This window comes from Umbelopsis ramanniana (genome assembly GCF_025399195.1).
Source record: "Umbelopsis ramanniana AG unplaced genomic scaffold K450scaffold_23, whole genome shotgun sequence".
NCBI lineage: Eukaryota > Fungi > Mucoromycota > Umbelopsidomycetes > Umbelopsidales > Umbelopsidaceae > Umbelopsis > Umbelopsis ramanniana.
The window spans coordinates 193,418-209,136 of record NW_026252109.1 but is presented as its reverse complement, the minus strand read 5'-3'; the positions used below and the strand labels follow the sequence as shown (position 1 = coordinate 209,136).

Genomic DNA, 15,719 nt, shown 5'->3' with positions numbered 1-15,719 from the left:
ATTGAAAGCAGTCACAGCCTCCATTTTTTGCCATTCTTTTTTTTTTTTTTCCCTTGTTCGCACAGAATAGTATCCCGCTTGGTTCAAAGTTCTATACAATGGTTCAAAAGAGGGGTTCCAACAAGAAGCCTCAAAGGCAACATGATAACGCTCCAGCCACCACCGATCCCAGATTTGCTCATGTTCACCGGGATCCTCGGTTCATGAGACCGAAGCGAAAGGACAACAAGGTGGCCATTGACAAGCGTTTTGCATCCATGTTGGATCAAGACGAATTCACATCAGCTCGTAAGTCTGGCCTCAGTATTGGGACAACATTGATAGAGATACTTATAATGCTTTATTAGCCAAGGTTGACAAGTACGGTAGAAAACTCCAGGCTAAAAGCAAAGAAAATGAAATGAAGCGATTTTATCGACTAGATGATGATGAAGAAGGTGGATCGAGCGATGACGAAGAACAGGGAGGCAGCTCTGATGAGGAAGAATACAAGACTGTGGAGCAACTTGAAAAAGAGCTGGAAGAAGACGAAGGCAACCTCGACGACGAAGAAGACTCAGATGACGAAGATGACCACGAAGAGTTCAAATTCGTGGATCGTATGCGTGGTGAAGGCGTCTCGTCATCCGAATCGGAAGATGAAGAAGACGAGGAAGAGGAAGAAGAGGAAGAGGAAGAGGTATGTTGTTGGTATATTTCATCTTATTCATGCAAAAAGCCTTTTTGCTCATTACAATTGATCTTTGCTAGATTCCAACCGGTGATGAAACCTGCCGCCTTGCATTGGTCAATTTGGACTGGGATAAAGTGAAGGCCCTTGATATTCTCAAGGTTTTGAATGGGTTCAAGCCAAGCGGCTCCGTCATCAAGTCTGTCACAGTGTATCCATCTGAGTTTGGTAAGGAGCGTATGGCTAAGGAGGAAGTAGAAGGTCCACCCGCCGAGATTTTCCGAGATGCCAAAGCAAAGAAGGATGCGGAAAGTGATGATGATGACAACGAAATCACAGAAAAGTCTATCCTGGCAGAGCAAACAAAGAATGGTGAAGAGTTTGATGCAGAAGCCCTTCGTAAATATCAGTTGGATCGACTAAAGTAAGTAACTTATTCGTACTCATGTTATCTTGGTTATATTCCAGCATCTTAAGACATACTCGTCATATAGGTATTACTATGCCGTTATTGAATGCGACAAGCTCTCCACTGCTCGCTCCATCTACGAATCATGTGATGGCGCTGAATTCGAGCGCAGCGCAAACTTCTTTGATCTTCGATATATACCCGATGAGATGACCTTTGATGACACTCCTCGAGACACGGCCAACCATGCTCCCGAGAATTATAGACCGTTAGAATATGTTACAGAGGTGAGTAGACAAAGTGCATGATGCAAAGTTTACAGATGCTGACTGGTATTACTTAGGCTTTGCAACACTCTAACGTCAAACTTACGTGGGATGAAGACGATCATGATCGCATGAATATGACTCGCCGCAAGTTCACAAAGGAAGACGTTGAAAACATGGATTTCAGTGCATACCTTGCTTCATCTTCGGAAGAAGAATCGGATGATGAAGATTTGGAGAAATCAACCGCCAAGTACAAGAAATTGCTTGCTGACCTCTCCAATGATAATGACGGCAATGCCAACTATGAAGATGATGACGGTGCAGCAGGTGAAGGCAACATGGAAATTACATTTACTCCTGGTTTGAGTGAAGCTGTCACAGCCGCTAAGGAGAAGCAGCAGCCAGAGAGCGAAGAGGAAGAGGTTGAAGAAACCACCATTGAGGCGTACAAGCGTAAGGCAAAGGAGAAGAGAATGAAGAAGAAATTGGCCAAGCAGAATGCTATCACTGCTAAGGGTAAGTTATACACATGAATCAATTCCCACGGTATAGAAACAATTCCATATTAACGACCCATCTATGAAGCTGTGGATGAGGACTCATCAGAAGGTGAAATCGACACTTCAGATCCATGGTTCAAGGAAGCAATGGGTGATGTTGTTCTCAACAGCGCAGAGCCTGCTAAGCCAAAATCCAAATCCAAATCAAAGAAGCAAACCAAGGAAGAGCGCATTGAGCAGCAAAAGAAGAAGGCTGAGCTTGAGCTCCTACTTGGTGACTCTGCTAACAAGGGCGAAGGTTTTGATATGAAGGAAGTTTTGAAGCGTGAAAAGCTTGCATCAAAGAAGGGCAAGATTGGCAAGAAGGCCAAGAAGTTGTTGGAGGAAACTGATGACTTTGAAATCAATACACAAGATCCTCGTTTCGCTGCTCTGCAAGAGTCGCATCACTTCGCTATCGATCCTACCAACCCTCACTTCAAGAAGACCAAGGCTATGACCACGCTTATGCAGTCCAGACAAAAGAAGCTGAAGAACGGCGGCAATACTGAAGAAAAGTGGGCCAAGAACAGTATGATCACTAAAATTAAGAAAGTAAGTAGCTCGAACCGAGATCAATTTAAGCTGAGTAGAGCAGTTGAAATGAACAAGCAATACTAATTTGTTGCCTTTTTAGCCACAATCCACTGCTGAAAACTCAAACATCAAAGACGCTTCCTTAGCTGCGCTTGTCAGCTCTGTCAAGCGAAAAGGTGCTTTGAATGCGGGTAGTGCTGAAAAACCCAAGGGCAAACGGTCCAAGTCAAATTAAAAAACTGACTGTTCGCAACCACTCACTCATAGAACCCCATTTTCAGTAAATAATAATAATAAAAGAATCCCCATTTCGCATCACAATTGCTTCGTGACCTCCTCCTTCTCCACATGCCTGCTGTTCAAGATTATTGATGATAGCTTATGAAGGTTTTATTCAATCACAAAGCATTTCGGTTTAAATTTTTTGTACCCATTTACGAAAAATGTGCAACTTATTTCTTCTCGCTCTGGGACTTGAGGACCTTCTTGACGATCTTTTGCTCCTCAATCAAGAAAGCGCGAACGATTCTGTTGCGGACGCAGTGAGAGCAGCGAGATCCACCATAGGCACGGCTGACAGTCTTCTTGGTCTTGGAAACCTGAGCATACTCACGGGGACGGAGAGCAATGACCTAATATGATCCAAATATGAGTGGGTCTGTTATATGCAATACGCCTACATCGACGAAAAGAAAAAAAAAAAACACTTACACCAGCGAGCTTGTCACCACAGTCACCGCAACGGGGGGCGGTGGCAGGCTTCTTCTCGTACTGGAGGTTGAGGTTACCACCTGGAGCAAGAAAGACACACGGTTAGTTTTGTCAAATGAGAGTGGTAGTGTTCAAGTGTCGTTCATGAGCATTTGTCAAGAAGCAAAAACTGAGCACAGAGAAATGGGCATAATGCTTGCTCTGTTCGCTCGTTTACATCGACCGCTGAATCACTTTTCCATTCATGAATAGAAATGCTGCATACCAGGGGTCTTAACGACACGGGTTCTGTTGGAACGGGTGTTGTAAGAAAGACGACGTCTGTAAGTAACTCGAGGGGCCATTTGGAATGTCTAATGGTGAAAATGTTGCACCAAAAAAAGTTGGATGGTAGGAAATGTACAGAATGTTGAGCAATATCGTGAATATCGTAACACGGAGGTCGATAATGGATAGATGGACATAAATCATCATGGATACAATGGATTATGCCGAATAATAGTGTCATGGATGATAAGATGCATGCAGATATATGATGGATGGATAGGTGGATGGATGGTCAATTTTAAAGTGAAAAGTGATAACATATAATGGAAAAATGGTTTCATCCGTTAGTAATATGAACTTTGGCGCATGTTTGCAAAAGGTGAGGTGTGCATTACCCTTGAGATTGGCAGAAGATAGAGGAAGATCTTTACCTTGCAGCCTACAGCTCTGTTCATAACCCCAGCACGCCCCTGGAGGCAAAATTTCGGAGTCACGTGAAAATTGCCAAATGAGGCGGGCGGACCCATATCTCCTTTCTTTCTTTCTCATATGACGATGAACTCGTTAAATAAAAGCTTCAGTGCACCTTCAGAGTGATTTATGATGGCATTTTATATGTTGATAGTAATATGTTACCTACTGAACCCCTGATTACGTGCCAGTCAATTATTGTACCTCAAGCAGTCAAACGTTCTATGTTTATCAGTCATTTTACATCTCCAATACAGCATTCATAAACCCATAGGAGAGAGAGAGAGACCTTCCACTCTTCCAATCGCGAGAATACATAAAATTATTTTTATAAAGGGATGTTCATGTCTATTGCTTCTGTCCAGTGGCTTTAAGAGCAAGGAGTTCCTCCAGTCTGGTCTGCATTTTTGGCATTTCTTGCAGCTGATGCTCAATCTAAAACGATAATAATGAGATATTTTATAGTGAAACCAGTTGTGCTAATGATACTTACGGCATTCTTTTCCTCTTGCAAAGCTAATCTCTTCTCAGCGTCTAGCTTAGTGAAGACATATCCTCCTTGTCCGTCATACTGGAGGATGTAGTTATGGTATTGCCAAAGTGAGGGACGATGGGAGACGGTCAAAAGCGAAATGCCAAGTTCTGAAGTATTCAATGGTTAAAATGGGGTATTTTACAGCGTTCGACTAGTATACACTTACTGGTTGCATGAGTGTACATGATCTTTTCAATGTCCATGCTGACAGCGCTTGTACCTAAACAGACGTATTGTAAATATTTGATACTTTCAAAATGCAAATAGCATATACTTCACTCACATTCATCGAGAATAGCATATCTAGGAGAATGGTAGAAAAGTCTTGCCATAGCAATCTTGAGTGAAATAGAGGGTTAGTGAGATGCTGCTAATACTGAATACATCTTACGCATTTACTCACTCTTTGCTTGTCACCGCCAGAGAGTGCAAGAGTCCATTCTTTCTCTTGATCCCAGCCGCCTTCGCGCTCGACAATGCCTTTAATTTGAACAACATCAAGGATCTCCAATAAATCATCATCAGTCACACCGCCTAAATAATTGAAAACATGATTAGTGATTATTCCAAGCTGTCTGTATACCAGTTTGCATGCTTACGTTTGTGCATATCTTCGATGGTATCAGGGTAAAGAATTCTAATGAACGAAGAAGAGTATTCAGTAAACAGGTTGTTACGCAGAAGGAGCCACATTGAGTAATGAAAATGCTTACTGGTCACGAAGAGTGCCGAGAGATAAGTAAGGACGCTGAGGGATGTAGAAAATGTCCTTATGATTTGGTCTATACAAAGTGCCACCTGATGAACAACATCAATATTAGCATACGAAAATCAATGAAACACAAGTATATATTGAACCACAGCTTACCATAAACTGGCCAGAGTCCTCCAAGAATACGGAAGAGCGAAGACTTGCCACATCCGTTAGGGCCAACAATAAGCAAGTGCATCTGTTCAGATCATGATCAGTGAGCAAAATAATTCACTCTGTTAATCGAAGCTCGGTGACCACTTACTCCAGGCTTGACATGGAAAGTCAGCTTCTCCACAAGTACATCACCGTTAGGACTAACAATGGGGACTTCGTTGAATTCAATGTTTTCACTTTCTATGATTCTACCTCGCCCTGCAAGGACTTTTGCGTGCTCATCAGTGGACGCGGATGAAACAAGGCGCTTATCGTATTGTCCTTTCTTCACATCCTCAAATACGTCAAGAAGTTGAGTGACCTAATTAAAAAAAAGTTAATCCAATATGATTCACAGCGTAAATGGGCATATTTGTCAATATTAACATTGCTATGTGAGTACATACTCTAGACGTATAACCAGCAAGTTCATTGATTTCCTTGTATGAGTACATGATGCGACCGAAGGCGTCGGAAGAGCTCATAAGCAAGCGTCGGTTGGTGACGAACCCTGGTGGCAGACATTCAATTAAGATCCAATCGTAAATACTATTCCACACATTCATTGGGACATTTACCTTCAGTACGACTTCCCAAATCACCCATCTTTCCTCCTAGAGCGGCCTCTGGGATTTCAAAGAAAACAGGAACAGAGCACAGAACCAAACCGCAAGCACCCCAGAAATACTTGATAATAAAGTCTTCCAACATTCCATGAGGCACTCTCATGCGGAATATACGATTGACGTGTCTGATAAGACCAAAGTAGTTTCGATCCAAAATAGTTTTCTCAATTTGGTGGCCTCTAAACAAGGCAATTTCTTCTGCGTTTTCAATCAAGCGTGAATGTGTGAAGCGGAATTCGCCTTCAAGTCGTTGTTCTTCCGCTACCATCTTTCCGAACGGCGGAGTCAACTTTCGAAGGGCAAGTGATGAGATTTGTACCATAAAACTAGCAGCAAATACACCTTCGAAGCCGACGTTTCTTGTAAGCTGCCAGTTATAGATAAATACATCGAGAATGGGTTTGGCGAGGTTGGAGTAGAGACTGGATAGAGATGTACAGAACTTCATGACATCAATGGTGATGAGCTGATCTGCATTTTTAATTCGATCATCTAGATTTCCAACTGCATAAAAGGTCATATCCGTGAGATATTGATCATGGATGAAGTTGGTCAATCGGGTTCTGAATTGGATGGCAAGCTTGCTTTGCATATAGGTAAGCTGAAGGAACGAAATATAGCACTGTTTTAGATCATCATGGCTTGAATTGGTCTTTGAGATAAACGCTTACCATGCTATTGGTATATGTTGCTGGTAGTGCAACAGCCATCCACCAAATGATACCGACAATGAAGTCTCTAGCCTTGCCGCGGACCTAAATAGCAATGTTAGGTGCTTATACCTAGGTGACAAAATGTCAGACTTCAAAGACACTAACCAAAGCGCTGACAATTCTACCATCCAAGGCAGCGATGTAAACCGATAGGATGGTTCTGAAAACTAAATACATGTGTCAATATCAAAGATGTCATGGTCATGACTAAATACAGAAAGCGGCGTTTTACCTAGAAAACCTGAATGCACGACCAAGAGCCATAGCTCTTTGGAACGAATTCCAGGTATGACAATCTTCAATAACCTTGTCAATCGTTGGAAAAACACGGCATCGACCTGTGCAAATAAATGAAGAAGTTTGGTGAGTTTCGCGACAAAACAACGATGCCTTCACACCGATGCGGACTTTGTACTGACCTCGACTTTATCTTTCAGCTTGGGATCCTTTGATGCTGGTCTGGCACGTTTTGCTTTTTTAATAGTATTACGAATTTGATTAAAAGTTGAAGCGAGAAGGGCGGCTATGACGATACGCTTAATAGTTGTCCTGTTTTTTGAGTATCGAACAATAAGTTCGTCCAGGATCAGCTTGGCCTGAGCAGATGCCGAGGTGCCTGGACCACCTGGCATGGCCAACTTCGAAAATATATTGGGCATGCGGTAAAAGAGATGGCAATCAAAAGGAATGGCTAGCACCTAAAGCAACAAAAGTATCAAAGTGAAGCAGCTTTGATGGCACTGTAATGCCAACGTGACTTTGAAATGCATGTGATTATTTTTGACATGTGAAATGTGTGCAACAAATCGGAGCCCAGCGATACGAGTAAAGAAGTAGTTGATTTGTTAAATAACAGCAGAAGAAGACGCATTCAATATAAAAGCCACTGAATCTAGTCATTTTACTGCTACGGAAATGTAGCATAGGCAGCTTTTGTAGTAGAGATCACACAAAATGCAATCTTTTTTATTTTGCATAACCAACAGTTCAGCAAGTCTGGAAAATGTAATTTGAAATGAAAGACGACAACAATATTCAAAGCTATACGATAATCATTAATATCGAATTTTCTCAGAGGCTGCTCTGCAGTTTCAATTAATGGCTAGGAAATTGAGGTCTTTGGATGCTTCTGCATCACACTGCAGCTATTTTTCAATATCCATTAATCATTTTATTGGAATTAGTTTCGAAAAAAAAAGGAGGAGAATGTTCTTTTGCAAAGACTGATATCCAGCAGTCGTCTCAATGCAAACTCTAGGAAATAAGCTCAAGTTTTGCTACTGTTTCTTCAAGCTATTATTACCGTGCAAAAGGTTGTGTCAGTAAAACGCAAGTGTCACCGCCCCAAATTCCCGCCAAACAACTACTTGCCTGTTCTTTGAGCTGCTCTTTATACCGCATCTCCATGAAAGATATATCAGGGAGATCTTGATCTATATCCTTCAAGCATTCCTTTACAGAATTGAGTATTTTGAAGTACATTGCCTCAGTACCATACTGGGATCTTTGTGTGGATGAACCAAGTGCTGCACAAGCATGTATGCGAACTTTGAAGTTTTTGCATTGTCGTAGCGATTTCAGTAAGGCTTCATAGAACGGTACCGTCCACCGATTGGAACCGATAGGAAAATTAGCATTGCGTAAAATGTTACCAGCTGCATGGCATGCGTTCCATCTAGCCTTGAGCGTTCCGCTTTCAATATTTTTGATCATTGCTCCCATAATGGGCTCTATGCATCGCCTTCCTGGTAAGCTATCCAAATATTTGAGCGGTGCAATCCTTGTCACACTTCCTAATGCCCGGACACCATTTGATTTGAGCTATAGAATAGATTATAAGCTGAGTAGACATTTACAAGACAATATTCTTCCCCCTTAGCTTACTTTATCATTGTCATTTGCGGCACCAGCCGCAGCTGCTGTGACCTTGCACCAAAGTTCCAAAGAAAGAATGTCGTTGATGTCAAAATCAGAATTACTTTGCTGTTCCAGTACTAGGGCATCACAAAGGTTGGCTAGCGTCCAGCTTGCGCGTACTTTAACAAAAAGGCTTTTGTCCTCCATTTGTTCAAGCATAGCAAGAGCAACATCTGATGTAAACATTGGATCCTAATGACATAAGAAAATCTCATGGTCAGATAAGATGTATGTAATGTAATCATTATGAAGGCACTCCTACCTCTCTAAGACTTGGGAAAACAACTAGTACTCCTAAAGCATGACATGCGGCAGCGCGGACGTCAGCATGCTCATCTTCAGCTAGAGGCACTAATAGGCTGATACAAAGACGTTGACGTCGTGGCTATTAATGGCTGGCAGTTAGTAATCCATGCAAAAAACTAGGTGGACAAAGATGTTGTATAAATTACTTACATTCATTGCCTCAAATGTTTCCTGAGATATCACCGACATACAATCGCAAGCCAATGCTCGAACTTGATAGTCACTGTCTTGAGTAGTCTTTTGAATGTACTGTTCTATTACTGTTGTCCACCAATCTAGTGTCGCCTGGTGATCCATTTCCGACGATGGTTTTTCGTTCAAGGCATTCGCATAGCTATCAATAAAGCGAATGGCGCTGCATCGCAATGTTACATCTTCATCATCCAAAATATCAGGGAAGCTGGAAGCTGCAATTTTCCATAAGTGTGGCAGCCAAAGAGGTTGAGTTCGCGTGCACGCTGAAAGAATATTCCAAGATTCGAGAGCAAACATAATAGGTTCTAATGTCTCTGAGCCAGCTTGACTTCGTTGTTTAATTTTATCCTGTATAAACTTGAAAAGGTCGGCATTCAATCCCATTGATTCTAACTGCAAGTGGCCATCGAGTTGATTCGAAGGGTCTGTTAATGTGATAGTTGATCGAATCTCTTCGGCCGCTGACTTGTTATCCAGAAGTGCATACAAAGTAGCTAAAGCGCCTACTGCTATCCGATGATCTATCGAAATTGGTCAGTCTACCGTGGACTCCATCTGCAACAGCCGAGGTTCATACCTGAATGATCTATATACTGGATTAACTTGGTATAAATCTTGGGCACATAACCTTTCGCCAGTCGGTCGTAGGAACTATTTTGAATCAACAGAGTAAAACACTACAGCATAGATTGGTCAGACTAAGTACAAATGGATCCGCACAATATCGATGCACCTTACCTTGAACAGCTGCACTGTGATCGTCGGATTCGTTTCCATTTCAAGAGCACACCGTAGTCCATTATGTAAGTCGCGGGCGATGGTGGCGACCTTTTCTGACAAAGAGGTGAAGGATGTAGACTTCGCATCTCTACAATAGGACGAGTCAATACAGTGAGATACAATGGAAAATATACCTTGTCTGACAAAATATAGTTACCTTGCGACAGCGACGCTTAGATATTGTTTGCTTCCATCCAACATGCCCATAAGCACATTGCTGACAGCCATTCTTACATTTGGGGTGGGGTCAAACAATAGGATCGTAAAAAGCGAATGGGTATGCTCGACATATAAAAGATATGAAGCCAACGACCGATCTAACTGAGTTTCGCTTGTTCCTTTCATTTTGTTGTAATATGCAAATGGATCGAAGTTGTGGGGTATAAAGCTTTCCCAGTAAGGGTAGAACGCTTTTGGTGATGTCTATCGAAATGGTTCAGTATGGTGCCTGTGGGCGATAAGTCACCGTTAAATAAACCTTTACCTTTGCAATAGCCTGAAGACATAGAAGAGCATTAATTCTAATCTTTGCGTTATCTCTATGTCTCCGTGAGCCAGGGTTGATCGCCTCTGAGTCTGATATTTCAGAATCTGAGCTCATGGCACCGTAATCTCTATTGTTTGATAGGTTACTGAGCGGACTGAAGCCAGCCGAAAGTCGCTTGGTTTGCTCTTGTTGCCGCAAATGGGACATTCTCTGCTGATGTGGTAGAAGTTGCATTGAATTAACGGTTGTTAAATAAGCATCCTCTTTAGCGTGTTTGTATGTCGTTGGATTAATGTTGTAAAAGACAAATGTGCGTATAATGTCTACAATATCTACAAGCTTGTTGCTTAAAATGGATTTGTCTTCATAAAGTAGAAGGTGTAATGACCGTAAAGTACTGCTAGCTACCTGTATACGACAAAAATGAGATGGTTGATGAAATCAACAAAAAAAAATAATCGCTACATACCCTTCTGAGAGCTTGATCATTAAAGTCCAAAGATCTGGCGACAATCATCGTTGTGCCTTGTGAAGTGTGTTCGACCGTGCTGATGTTGGACATGATAACCTCAAAAATAGCCGAGTAATAGTTTTGCAATTTTGTACCTGCATTGCAACAGATGTTTCCAAGACAATTAATAGCCATTCGACGAACTTCTAATGGTCTCGTCGATTTGTCCGCGACTTGAATCAAAAGCGGAACCAATTCTTCAAAATTCTGTTGGACGTGTTAAATCACAAAGTAGTGCAGGTAAGATTATTCGGAAATCGCATGACTGACCTTGGAATTATTATGTATATTATCGTACAGGATGATACTGAGAGCTCGCAAAATATCTACTTTAGTCTCTGCGTCCGTTGACGCATTGAAGTTTTCCAGAAGAAACGTGACAACGGAAATGTACGCTGATTGCTTTAAAGATGAAGGTTTCGCCTATTCATCGTTCCCAACAATAAATTATTAAACTCAATGAACATATGCCGCTTTACTGACAATGAGGTGCCTACCTGCTTCGAAAACACTTTACAAATCAGCTCGCAAAAGTCTTTAAAGCATGCCTCCTGGCAACTTAAGGATTTACTTCCCGATACTATGGCGTCGATAAATTTCTGAAAGAGAGTTAGTGAGTCAATACTATAAACCGTTGTGTAGTATGCCTTCACTTCAATGTACATACCTGATCCGTAACATTCTTGGTTGGAAACTCTATCGTTAGCAATGACTGTAGTACCGACTCGGTTGTGGGGGAGCTCAAAGGTTTGGCAGTAGGAATGGCCGACTGTCGTAGCTTATCCAGCTGTCTGACCAGGTTTGCTAGATCGTGCCTCGAATTGCTCTCCTCGTGATCCGCTTTCGACATGAATGCAGAGCTTGTACTGGTCGGCAAATGTTGCTGAGGCTAGGGTTATCAAAATGTGCTTCCGGGCTCTGTGTGTTCGTATTGGAGCAGTCACGCCTGACAGTTTGATCTGATTATTGCTGACCTGAATTCATATGAAAAGGCCATTCCTTCACACGTACGTTAATTCAGACCGCACTTGTGAATATTCATTCCTTTCTGCCTCAGCATAAAACCACACATTTACTCCTTTGACATATAATATCGAATAGACAACATGCTGAGTCGAGCTTTTAGACATTCAGCACTTGCTGCATCCCTCAGCAAAACCATACCCGGTGTATCTACCACTGCTGCTCTACCTCACTTAAAGCATGGCATATTATTCAACCGGGCCAAAGCAAACTCATGCAACATCCTCAGGACCTTCTCTTCCAGCAAGTTATTCAACGTTCAGCAACACTTCAATGTCCGGGCAAACCCTGTCGATGGTAACCAAGTACAGGTGCAATGGGATGCCAATACTGAAAGCCTGTTTCAACATGTTTGGTTAAGAGATCACTGTAGATGCCCTAGCTGCTATCATCCGCAAACCAGACAACGCCTTGTCGACACCTTTGCCATTCCGGTAGATATAAAGCCGCGTTCGGTGCAAGCAAACGAAGGCGGTCTCACCGTCGTTTGGGATAATGATGAACACAAGAGCGTGTACGAATGGGCATGGCTCAAAAACCATTCTTATAATCCGCCTCTCAAGGGAAAGGTAGAATTGCATTCACCGAAACCTGTGCTTTGGGATGCCAGTATAGCCAATGCCCCACCTGTTGTCCAGTATGAAGAAGTCATGACCACAAAAGCAGGACTTGCAAAATGGTTAGACAATATCGAGGTCTACGGTTTCTCTTTCGTTGATGGTGTGCCGGTCTCTCTGGAAGCTACGGAAAAACTAGCTCGTCACATTTGTTTTATTCGCGAATCGCATTACTCTCCTGGTCTCTGGGATTTCACCTCCGACCTTGCTCACGCCGACACTGCTTACACTGATCTGGCGTTGAAAGCTCACACCGACACAACGTACTTTTCGGACCCGGTTGGTCTGCAAATGTTTCACAAGCTAGAATTTGATGGAACCGGTGGCGAGTCTCTATTTGTGGATGGCTTCAAAGTTGCTCAAAGTCTCAAGGAACAGCACCCAAAGGCATACGACACCTTGTCAACCCTCAAGATTCCAACACACTCGGCCGGAGACGAAAAAGTCATGATTGTCCCAACGCCTCGGGAACAGTCGATTCTGAACCATCTTTCTGACGGAACGCTATACCAAATTAGATACAACAACGATGATCGTTCGACCTTGAGTAATTTGACTGCCAGTCAGGTTGACGAATTTTATGACGCGTTGCGAAAATGGAATGATGAACTTACTAGCGACCGCAACCAGTATTGGGAAAGCCTAGAGCCTGGAAGGGTGGTTGTTTTTGACAATTGGAGAGTATTGCATGGCCGAGCAAGCTTCACTGGCCATCGTAGACTCTGCGGTGCATATCTGAATCGCGATGATTTTAAGAGCAGGGTGCGATCAATCAAATACAGCCCCGAGGAGAAATCGACACTACTGTAATTTAGACGGATGTATCTCTGCTATATACTCCTTACCGCTGTACTAAATGCTAATGAACCGCTTACAGTGCCAAATGAACTTCATGATATACAAAATTGTGCCATTTGTGAAATTACTTTTTTTTAATATAAACATGCCCAAAAACATTATGGACTTCCCGCCGTTTCTTGTTTGACTAAAGCTGGTATTGCCGTAGTTGCGTCGAGTCCCGTCATTATCATGTTGCTTTCCCTCGCATGATCTATCGCATTTGAACTGTCGATCCTGTTCCTTTGATCATGAGCATAGTCCTTTGCGGAATTCACTACTCGGGTAAACCCATCCATTGCTCCGGCTTCTCTATCTTGTCGAATATTATCAAAAGGGACAACGCCATTGGCTGCTGCGACGGCATGATCCGCATCAACATCCGCTATACTACTGAGAGAGTCTCCAAGTTTAAGGAACACTTCACTTCCGCTCTTGACGACAATAGGTGGGTTAGAATATTTTCGGCGGAAGTGGTCCAAGTCGTCGAGGAAGATGTCAGATCCTCCAGTCGTAATAACCACAATATCGGATGCTTCCGTGAGCGATGGTAGTATATCGCGAATAACTTGTGTATAACATAATGATAAAGCAGCTCCACACGCCGTTTCCACCAAAGTCTTGTGATCGTCTTTGATAATAGGTGAGTAAAGTTGAAGCCAAAGCATGCTGTGTAGTTAACAATAGATTCCTTACCTGCAAAATTTCGCACAGCATCGGCCGCCATGGCATCGCTAACGGCAAACGGTACCACGGGATGATCTAAGCTGAGTTCCAAGGATTTGGCGCTGACCGTTCGAACATTTAAGCTCTTTGCGATGGTTTTTGATTTTGGGAGAGTTACCAATTTTCCAGCCACTACTGCAGCTTGAAAAGAATTGCTTCCATGCGTTTCAACTGCTATAACAGGTACTTGTTTCCATCCGACTTGTTCGAGTCCCATTATAATGCCGTTTAGCAGACCACCTCCTCCAACTGGACATATTATGGCAGCTGGTGGCTCGTGCCTTAATTGTACTTCTAGTTCTTTTATAATTGTTGCATTACCCTCCCATATACATGGATTATCTGAAGATGGTATATAGATGCTGTTATGAAAATGTGAGATCGATCGTTAATGACTGTTCAATACTTTGAGCACTCCAGTTGCTGATCTTACCCGTTGCGCATTTTCGATAGCAGTGCTCGTGCGTGTGCTTCTGATTCTTCAAAATCCTACAATTATTTCATCAATTTTATGCCATTTCGATTATTGAACATCATGGTCGCATTATCTCACCTCTCCTAACATAATAAGGTTGGCACCTTCCAACTTTATCATATCGAATATTTTCTGGTTGACAATTTTAGGAAGAACAATAGTTGCTTCAACATTAAGTTGCCTTGCTGCGTATGCTACGGCTAAGCAAGTGTTGATGCCTGCTGCTGTAACAAAATGAATGGACGGTCCTCGCAATTCCACCGCTTTGATACACATATGACCGACTCCTCTGTTGTTCAAAGAATGGTTAGTTTTTGAATAGAAAAAGACAGAATCCATTTCAGCAATAGTCTTACCTTATTTTAAACGATCCGGAAGGCTGCATGTTCTCCATTTTTAACCATGTGTTGCTGTTGTTACTTTGATCAGTTTTGATCCACAAGTTGCAGCAGATCGAGTGAATCAGTTTAAAGTCTTACCACCGTAGCTTCATGCTTAGGTTTGGAGAGTGAAGTAATGCAGTCTTGACATGCAGCACGTCATTGTCAGGCAGTGGTTGAGAGCCGTCCTGCGATGCCAACATTGGAATATTGAAAGGTTGTAAAGAAACGTCTCCTTTCAACGCGACGCACGCGTTTAGCAACAAAAAACTGTCACACGTGATAAACCACCGACAACGCGACGCGTTGAAAATTGGATTCCCCTGCGTCTTTTTTTTTTTGTAAGGGCGCAAAGCACACCGATATTAGCTTGTGCACATAATGTCAGAATTCGACATCAAGTCAATATTAAATGAAGTCGGATGCAGCATTCCCGAGGATCCGAATCAACCGGTGACTCTGAGTAAGTGCATGTAGGCGATTACCCTGGTGTGAATAACACTGTTCACTTACACCGCTCTTACAGCCACCGAGCCGGCGGTCTTTCGTAGGTCGCTGTCAAGAAGATTAGATTCTGAATCAAGATATAGCTCAGACGACATATTTGAGGCCCTGCAGTCATGTTTTGAAGAAGAGAGTGCTCTGAGACAAAGTTTGATGCCTATAGTAGTTGAGCAATCCACCACGCTGTCTCGGTAGTGTATCCAAAACTGATTGACCTGTGCATCATATCTGTTAAACTTACAGCGCATTACTTCCTGATAGAAATACATCCGAAAGTTTGATTCGAAATCTACTATCTATCGACCAA

At 42.5% G+C, this 15,719-nt stretch overlaps 6 protein-coding genes across 6 annotated transcripts; 2 read left to right on the top strand and 4 right to left on the bottom strand.

Annotated features, from left to right (window-relative positions):
* Nucleotides 1-64: 64 nt before the first annotated feature.
* On the top strand, nucleotides 65-2,768 carry K450DRAFT_238631 (uncharacterized protein). The gene is made up of 7 exons (XM_051588630.1): nucleotides 65-288; nucleotides 348-679; nucleotides 751-1,094; nucleotides 1,165-1,366; nucleotides 1,423-1,864; nucleotides 1,934-2,442; nucleotides 2,525-2,768. Exons 1-7 carry the CDS (start codon nucleotides 99-101, stop codon nucleotides 2,657-2,659), a joined length of 2,154 nt encoding a protein of 717 aa, XP_051445202.1. The 5' UTR covers nucleotides 65-98; the 3' UTR covers nucleotides 2,660-2,768.
* A 1-nt stretch (nucleotide 2,769) lies between these two features.
* K450DRAFT_238625 (uncharacterized protein) lies at nucleotides 2,770-3,838 on the bottom strand. The gene is made up of 4 exons (XM_051588629.1): nucleotides 3,798-3,838; nucleotides 3,401-3,488; nucleotides 3,136-3,215; nucleotides 2,770-3,056 (listed from the first exon to the last, which is right to left on the bottom strand). Exons 2-4 carry the CDS (start codon nucleotides 3,477-3,479, stop codon nucleotides 2,877-2,879), a joined length of 339 nt encoding a protein of 112 aa, XP_051445201.1. The 5' UTR covers nucleotides 3,480-3,488; nucleotides 3,798-3,838; the 3' UTR covers nucleotides 2,770-2,876.
* Nucleotides 3,839-4,077: 239 nt separating this feature from the next.
* On the bottom strand, nucleotides 4,078-7,375 carry K450DRAFT_238622 (uncharacterized protein). Its single transcript, XM_051588628.1, has 15 exons — nucleotides 7,074-7,375; nucleotides 6,887-6,992; nucleotides 6,760-6,821; nucleotides 6,613-6,696; nucleotides 5,894-6,542; nucleotides 5,723-5,826; nucleotides 5,425-5,637; nucleotides 5,277-5,358; nucleotides 5,122-5,206; nucleotides 5,008-5,045; nucleotides 4,812-4,942; nucleotides 4,692-4,746; nucleotides 4,575-4,628; nucleotides 4,367-4,515; nucleotides 4,078-4,308 (listed from the first exon to the last, which is right to left on the bottom strand). Exons 1-15 carry the CDS (start codon nucleotides 7,311-7,313, stop codon nucleotides 4,222-4,224), a joined length of 2,139 nt encoding a protein of 712 aa, XP_051445200.1. The 5' UTR covers nucleotides 7,314-7,375; the 3' UTR covers nucleotides 4,078-4,221.
* Nucleotides 7,376-7,769: 394 nt separating this feature from the next.
* On the bottom strand, nucleotides 7,770-10,305 carry K450DRAFT_238617 (uncharacterized protein). Its single transcript, XM_051588627.1, has 8 exons — nucleotides 10,010-10,305; nucleotides 9,811-9,940; nucleotides 9,650-9,749; nucleotides 9,028-9,593; nucleotides 8,834-8,956; nucleotides 8,539-8,763; nucleotides 8,026-8,475; nucleotides 7,770-7,947 (listed from the first exon to the last, which is right to left on the bottom strand). Exons 1-8 carry the CDS (start codon nucleotides 10,195-10,197, stop codon nucleotides 7,909-7,911), a joined length of 1,821 nt encoding a protein of 606 aa, XP_051445199.1. The 5' UTR covers nucleotides 10,198-10,305; the 3' UTR covers nucleotides 7,770-7,908.
* A 1,551-nt stretch (nucleotides 10,306-11,856) lies between these two features.
* On the top strand, nucleotides 11,857-13,373 carry K450DRAFT_238613 (uncharacterized protein). Its single transcript, XM_051588626.1, has one exon. It carries the CDS (start codon nucleotides 11,957-11,959, stop codon nucleotides 13,298-13,300), a length of 1,344 nt encoding a protein of 447 aa, XP_051445198.1. The 5' UTR covers nucleotides 11,857-11,956; the 3' UTR covers nucleotides 13,301-13,373.
* Nucleotides 13,374-15,123, bottom strand: K450DRAFT_238612 (uncharacterized protein). The gene is made up of 6 exons (XM_051588625.1): nucleotides 15,008-15,123; nucleotides 14,885-14,938; nucleotides 14,607-14,817; nucleotides 14,487-14,542; nucleotides 14,024-14,415; nucleotides 13,374-13,958 (listed from the first exon to the last, which is right to left on the bottom strand). The coding sequence occupies exons 1-6, from the start codon at nucleotides 15,109-15,111 to the stop codon at nucleotides 13,447-13,449; spliced, it is 1,329 nt and encodes a 442-aa protein (XP_051445197.1). The 5' UTR covers nucleotides 15,112-15,123; the 3' UTR covers nucleotides 13,374-13,446.
* Nucleotides 15,124-15,719: the final 596 nt, after the last annotated feature.

Bases quoted from the DNA above. Each gene is read 5' to 3' on its own strand.
- K450DRAFT_238625 (XM_051588629.1), bottom strand. From the start codon at position 3,479: ATGGCCCCTCGAGTTACTTACAGACGTCGTCTTTCTTACAACACCCGT. The intron at 3,216-3,400 runs GTATGCAGCATT...TTCTTGCTCCAG, and splicing joins CCGTGTCGTTAAGACCCCTG to GTGGTAACCTCAACCTCCAG. The intron at 3,057-3,135 runs GTAAGTGTTTTT...GGATCATATTAG, and splicing joins GTGGTGACAAGCTCGCTGGT to GTCATTGCTCTCCGTCCCCG.
- K450DRAFT_238617 (XM_051588627.1), bottom strand. From the start codon at position 10,197: ATGAAAGGAACAAGCGAAACTCAGTTAGATCGGTCGTTGGCTTCATAT. The intron at 9,594-9,649 runs GTATGAACCTCG...CAATTTCGATAG, and splicing joins CCAGTATATAGATCATTCAG to ATCATCGGATAGCAGTAGGC. The intron at 8,476-8,538 runs GTAAGCTAAGGG...TCTATTCTATAG, and splicing joins CCGCAAATGACAATGATAAA to CTCAAATCAAATGGTGTCCG.
- K450DRAFT_238612 (XM_051588625.1), bottom strand. From the start codon at position 15,111: ATGTTGGCATCGCAGGACGGCTCTCAACCACTGCCTGACAATGACGTG. The intron at 14,939-15,007 runs GTAAGACTTTAA...AAGTAACAACAG, and splicing joins CTAAGCATGAAGCTACGGTG to CAACACATGGTTAAAAATGG. The intron at 14,543-14,606 runs GTGAGATAATGC...AAATAATTGTAG, and splicing joins ACCTTATTATGTTAGGAGAG to GATTTTGAAGAATCAGAAGC.
- K450DRAFT_238622 (XM_051588628.1), bottom strand. From the start codon at position 7,313: ATGCCCAATATATTTTCGAAGTTGGCCATGCCAGGTGGTCCAGGCACC. The intron at 5,638-5,722 runs GTATGTACTCAC...TTTTTTAATTAG, and splicing joins TTGCTGGTTATACGTCTAGA to GTCACTCAACTTCTTGACGT. The intron at 5,046-5,121 runs GTAAGCATTTTC...TTCGTTCATTAG, and splicing joins CTCGGCACTCTTCGTGACCA to AATTCTTTACCCTGATACCA.
- K450DRAFT_238613 (XM_051588626.1), top strand. From the start codon at position 11,957: ATGCTGAGTCGAGCTTTTAGACATTCAGCACTTGCTGCATCCCTCAGC.
- K450DRAFT_238631 (XM_051588630.1), top strand. From the start codon at position 99: ATGGTTCAAAAGAGGGGTTCCAACAAGAAGCCTCAAAGGCAACATGAT. The intron at 1,367-1,422 runs GTGAGTAGACAA...GGTATTACTTAG, and splicing joins CGTTAGAATATGTTACAGAG to GCTTTGCAACACTCTAACGT. The intron at 2,443-2,524 runs GTAAGTAGCTCG...TTGCCTTTTTAG, and splicing joins TGATCACTAAAATTAAGAAA to CCACAATCCACTGCTGAAAA.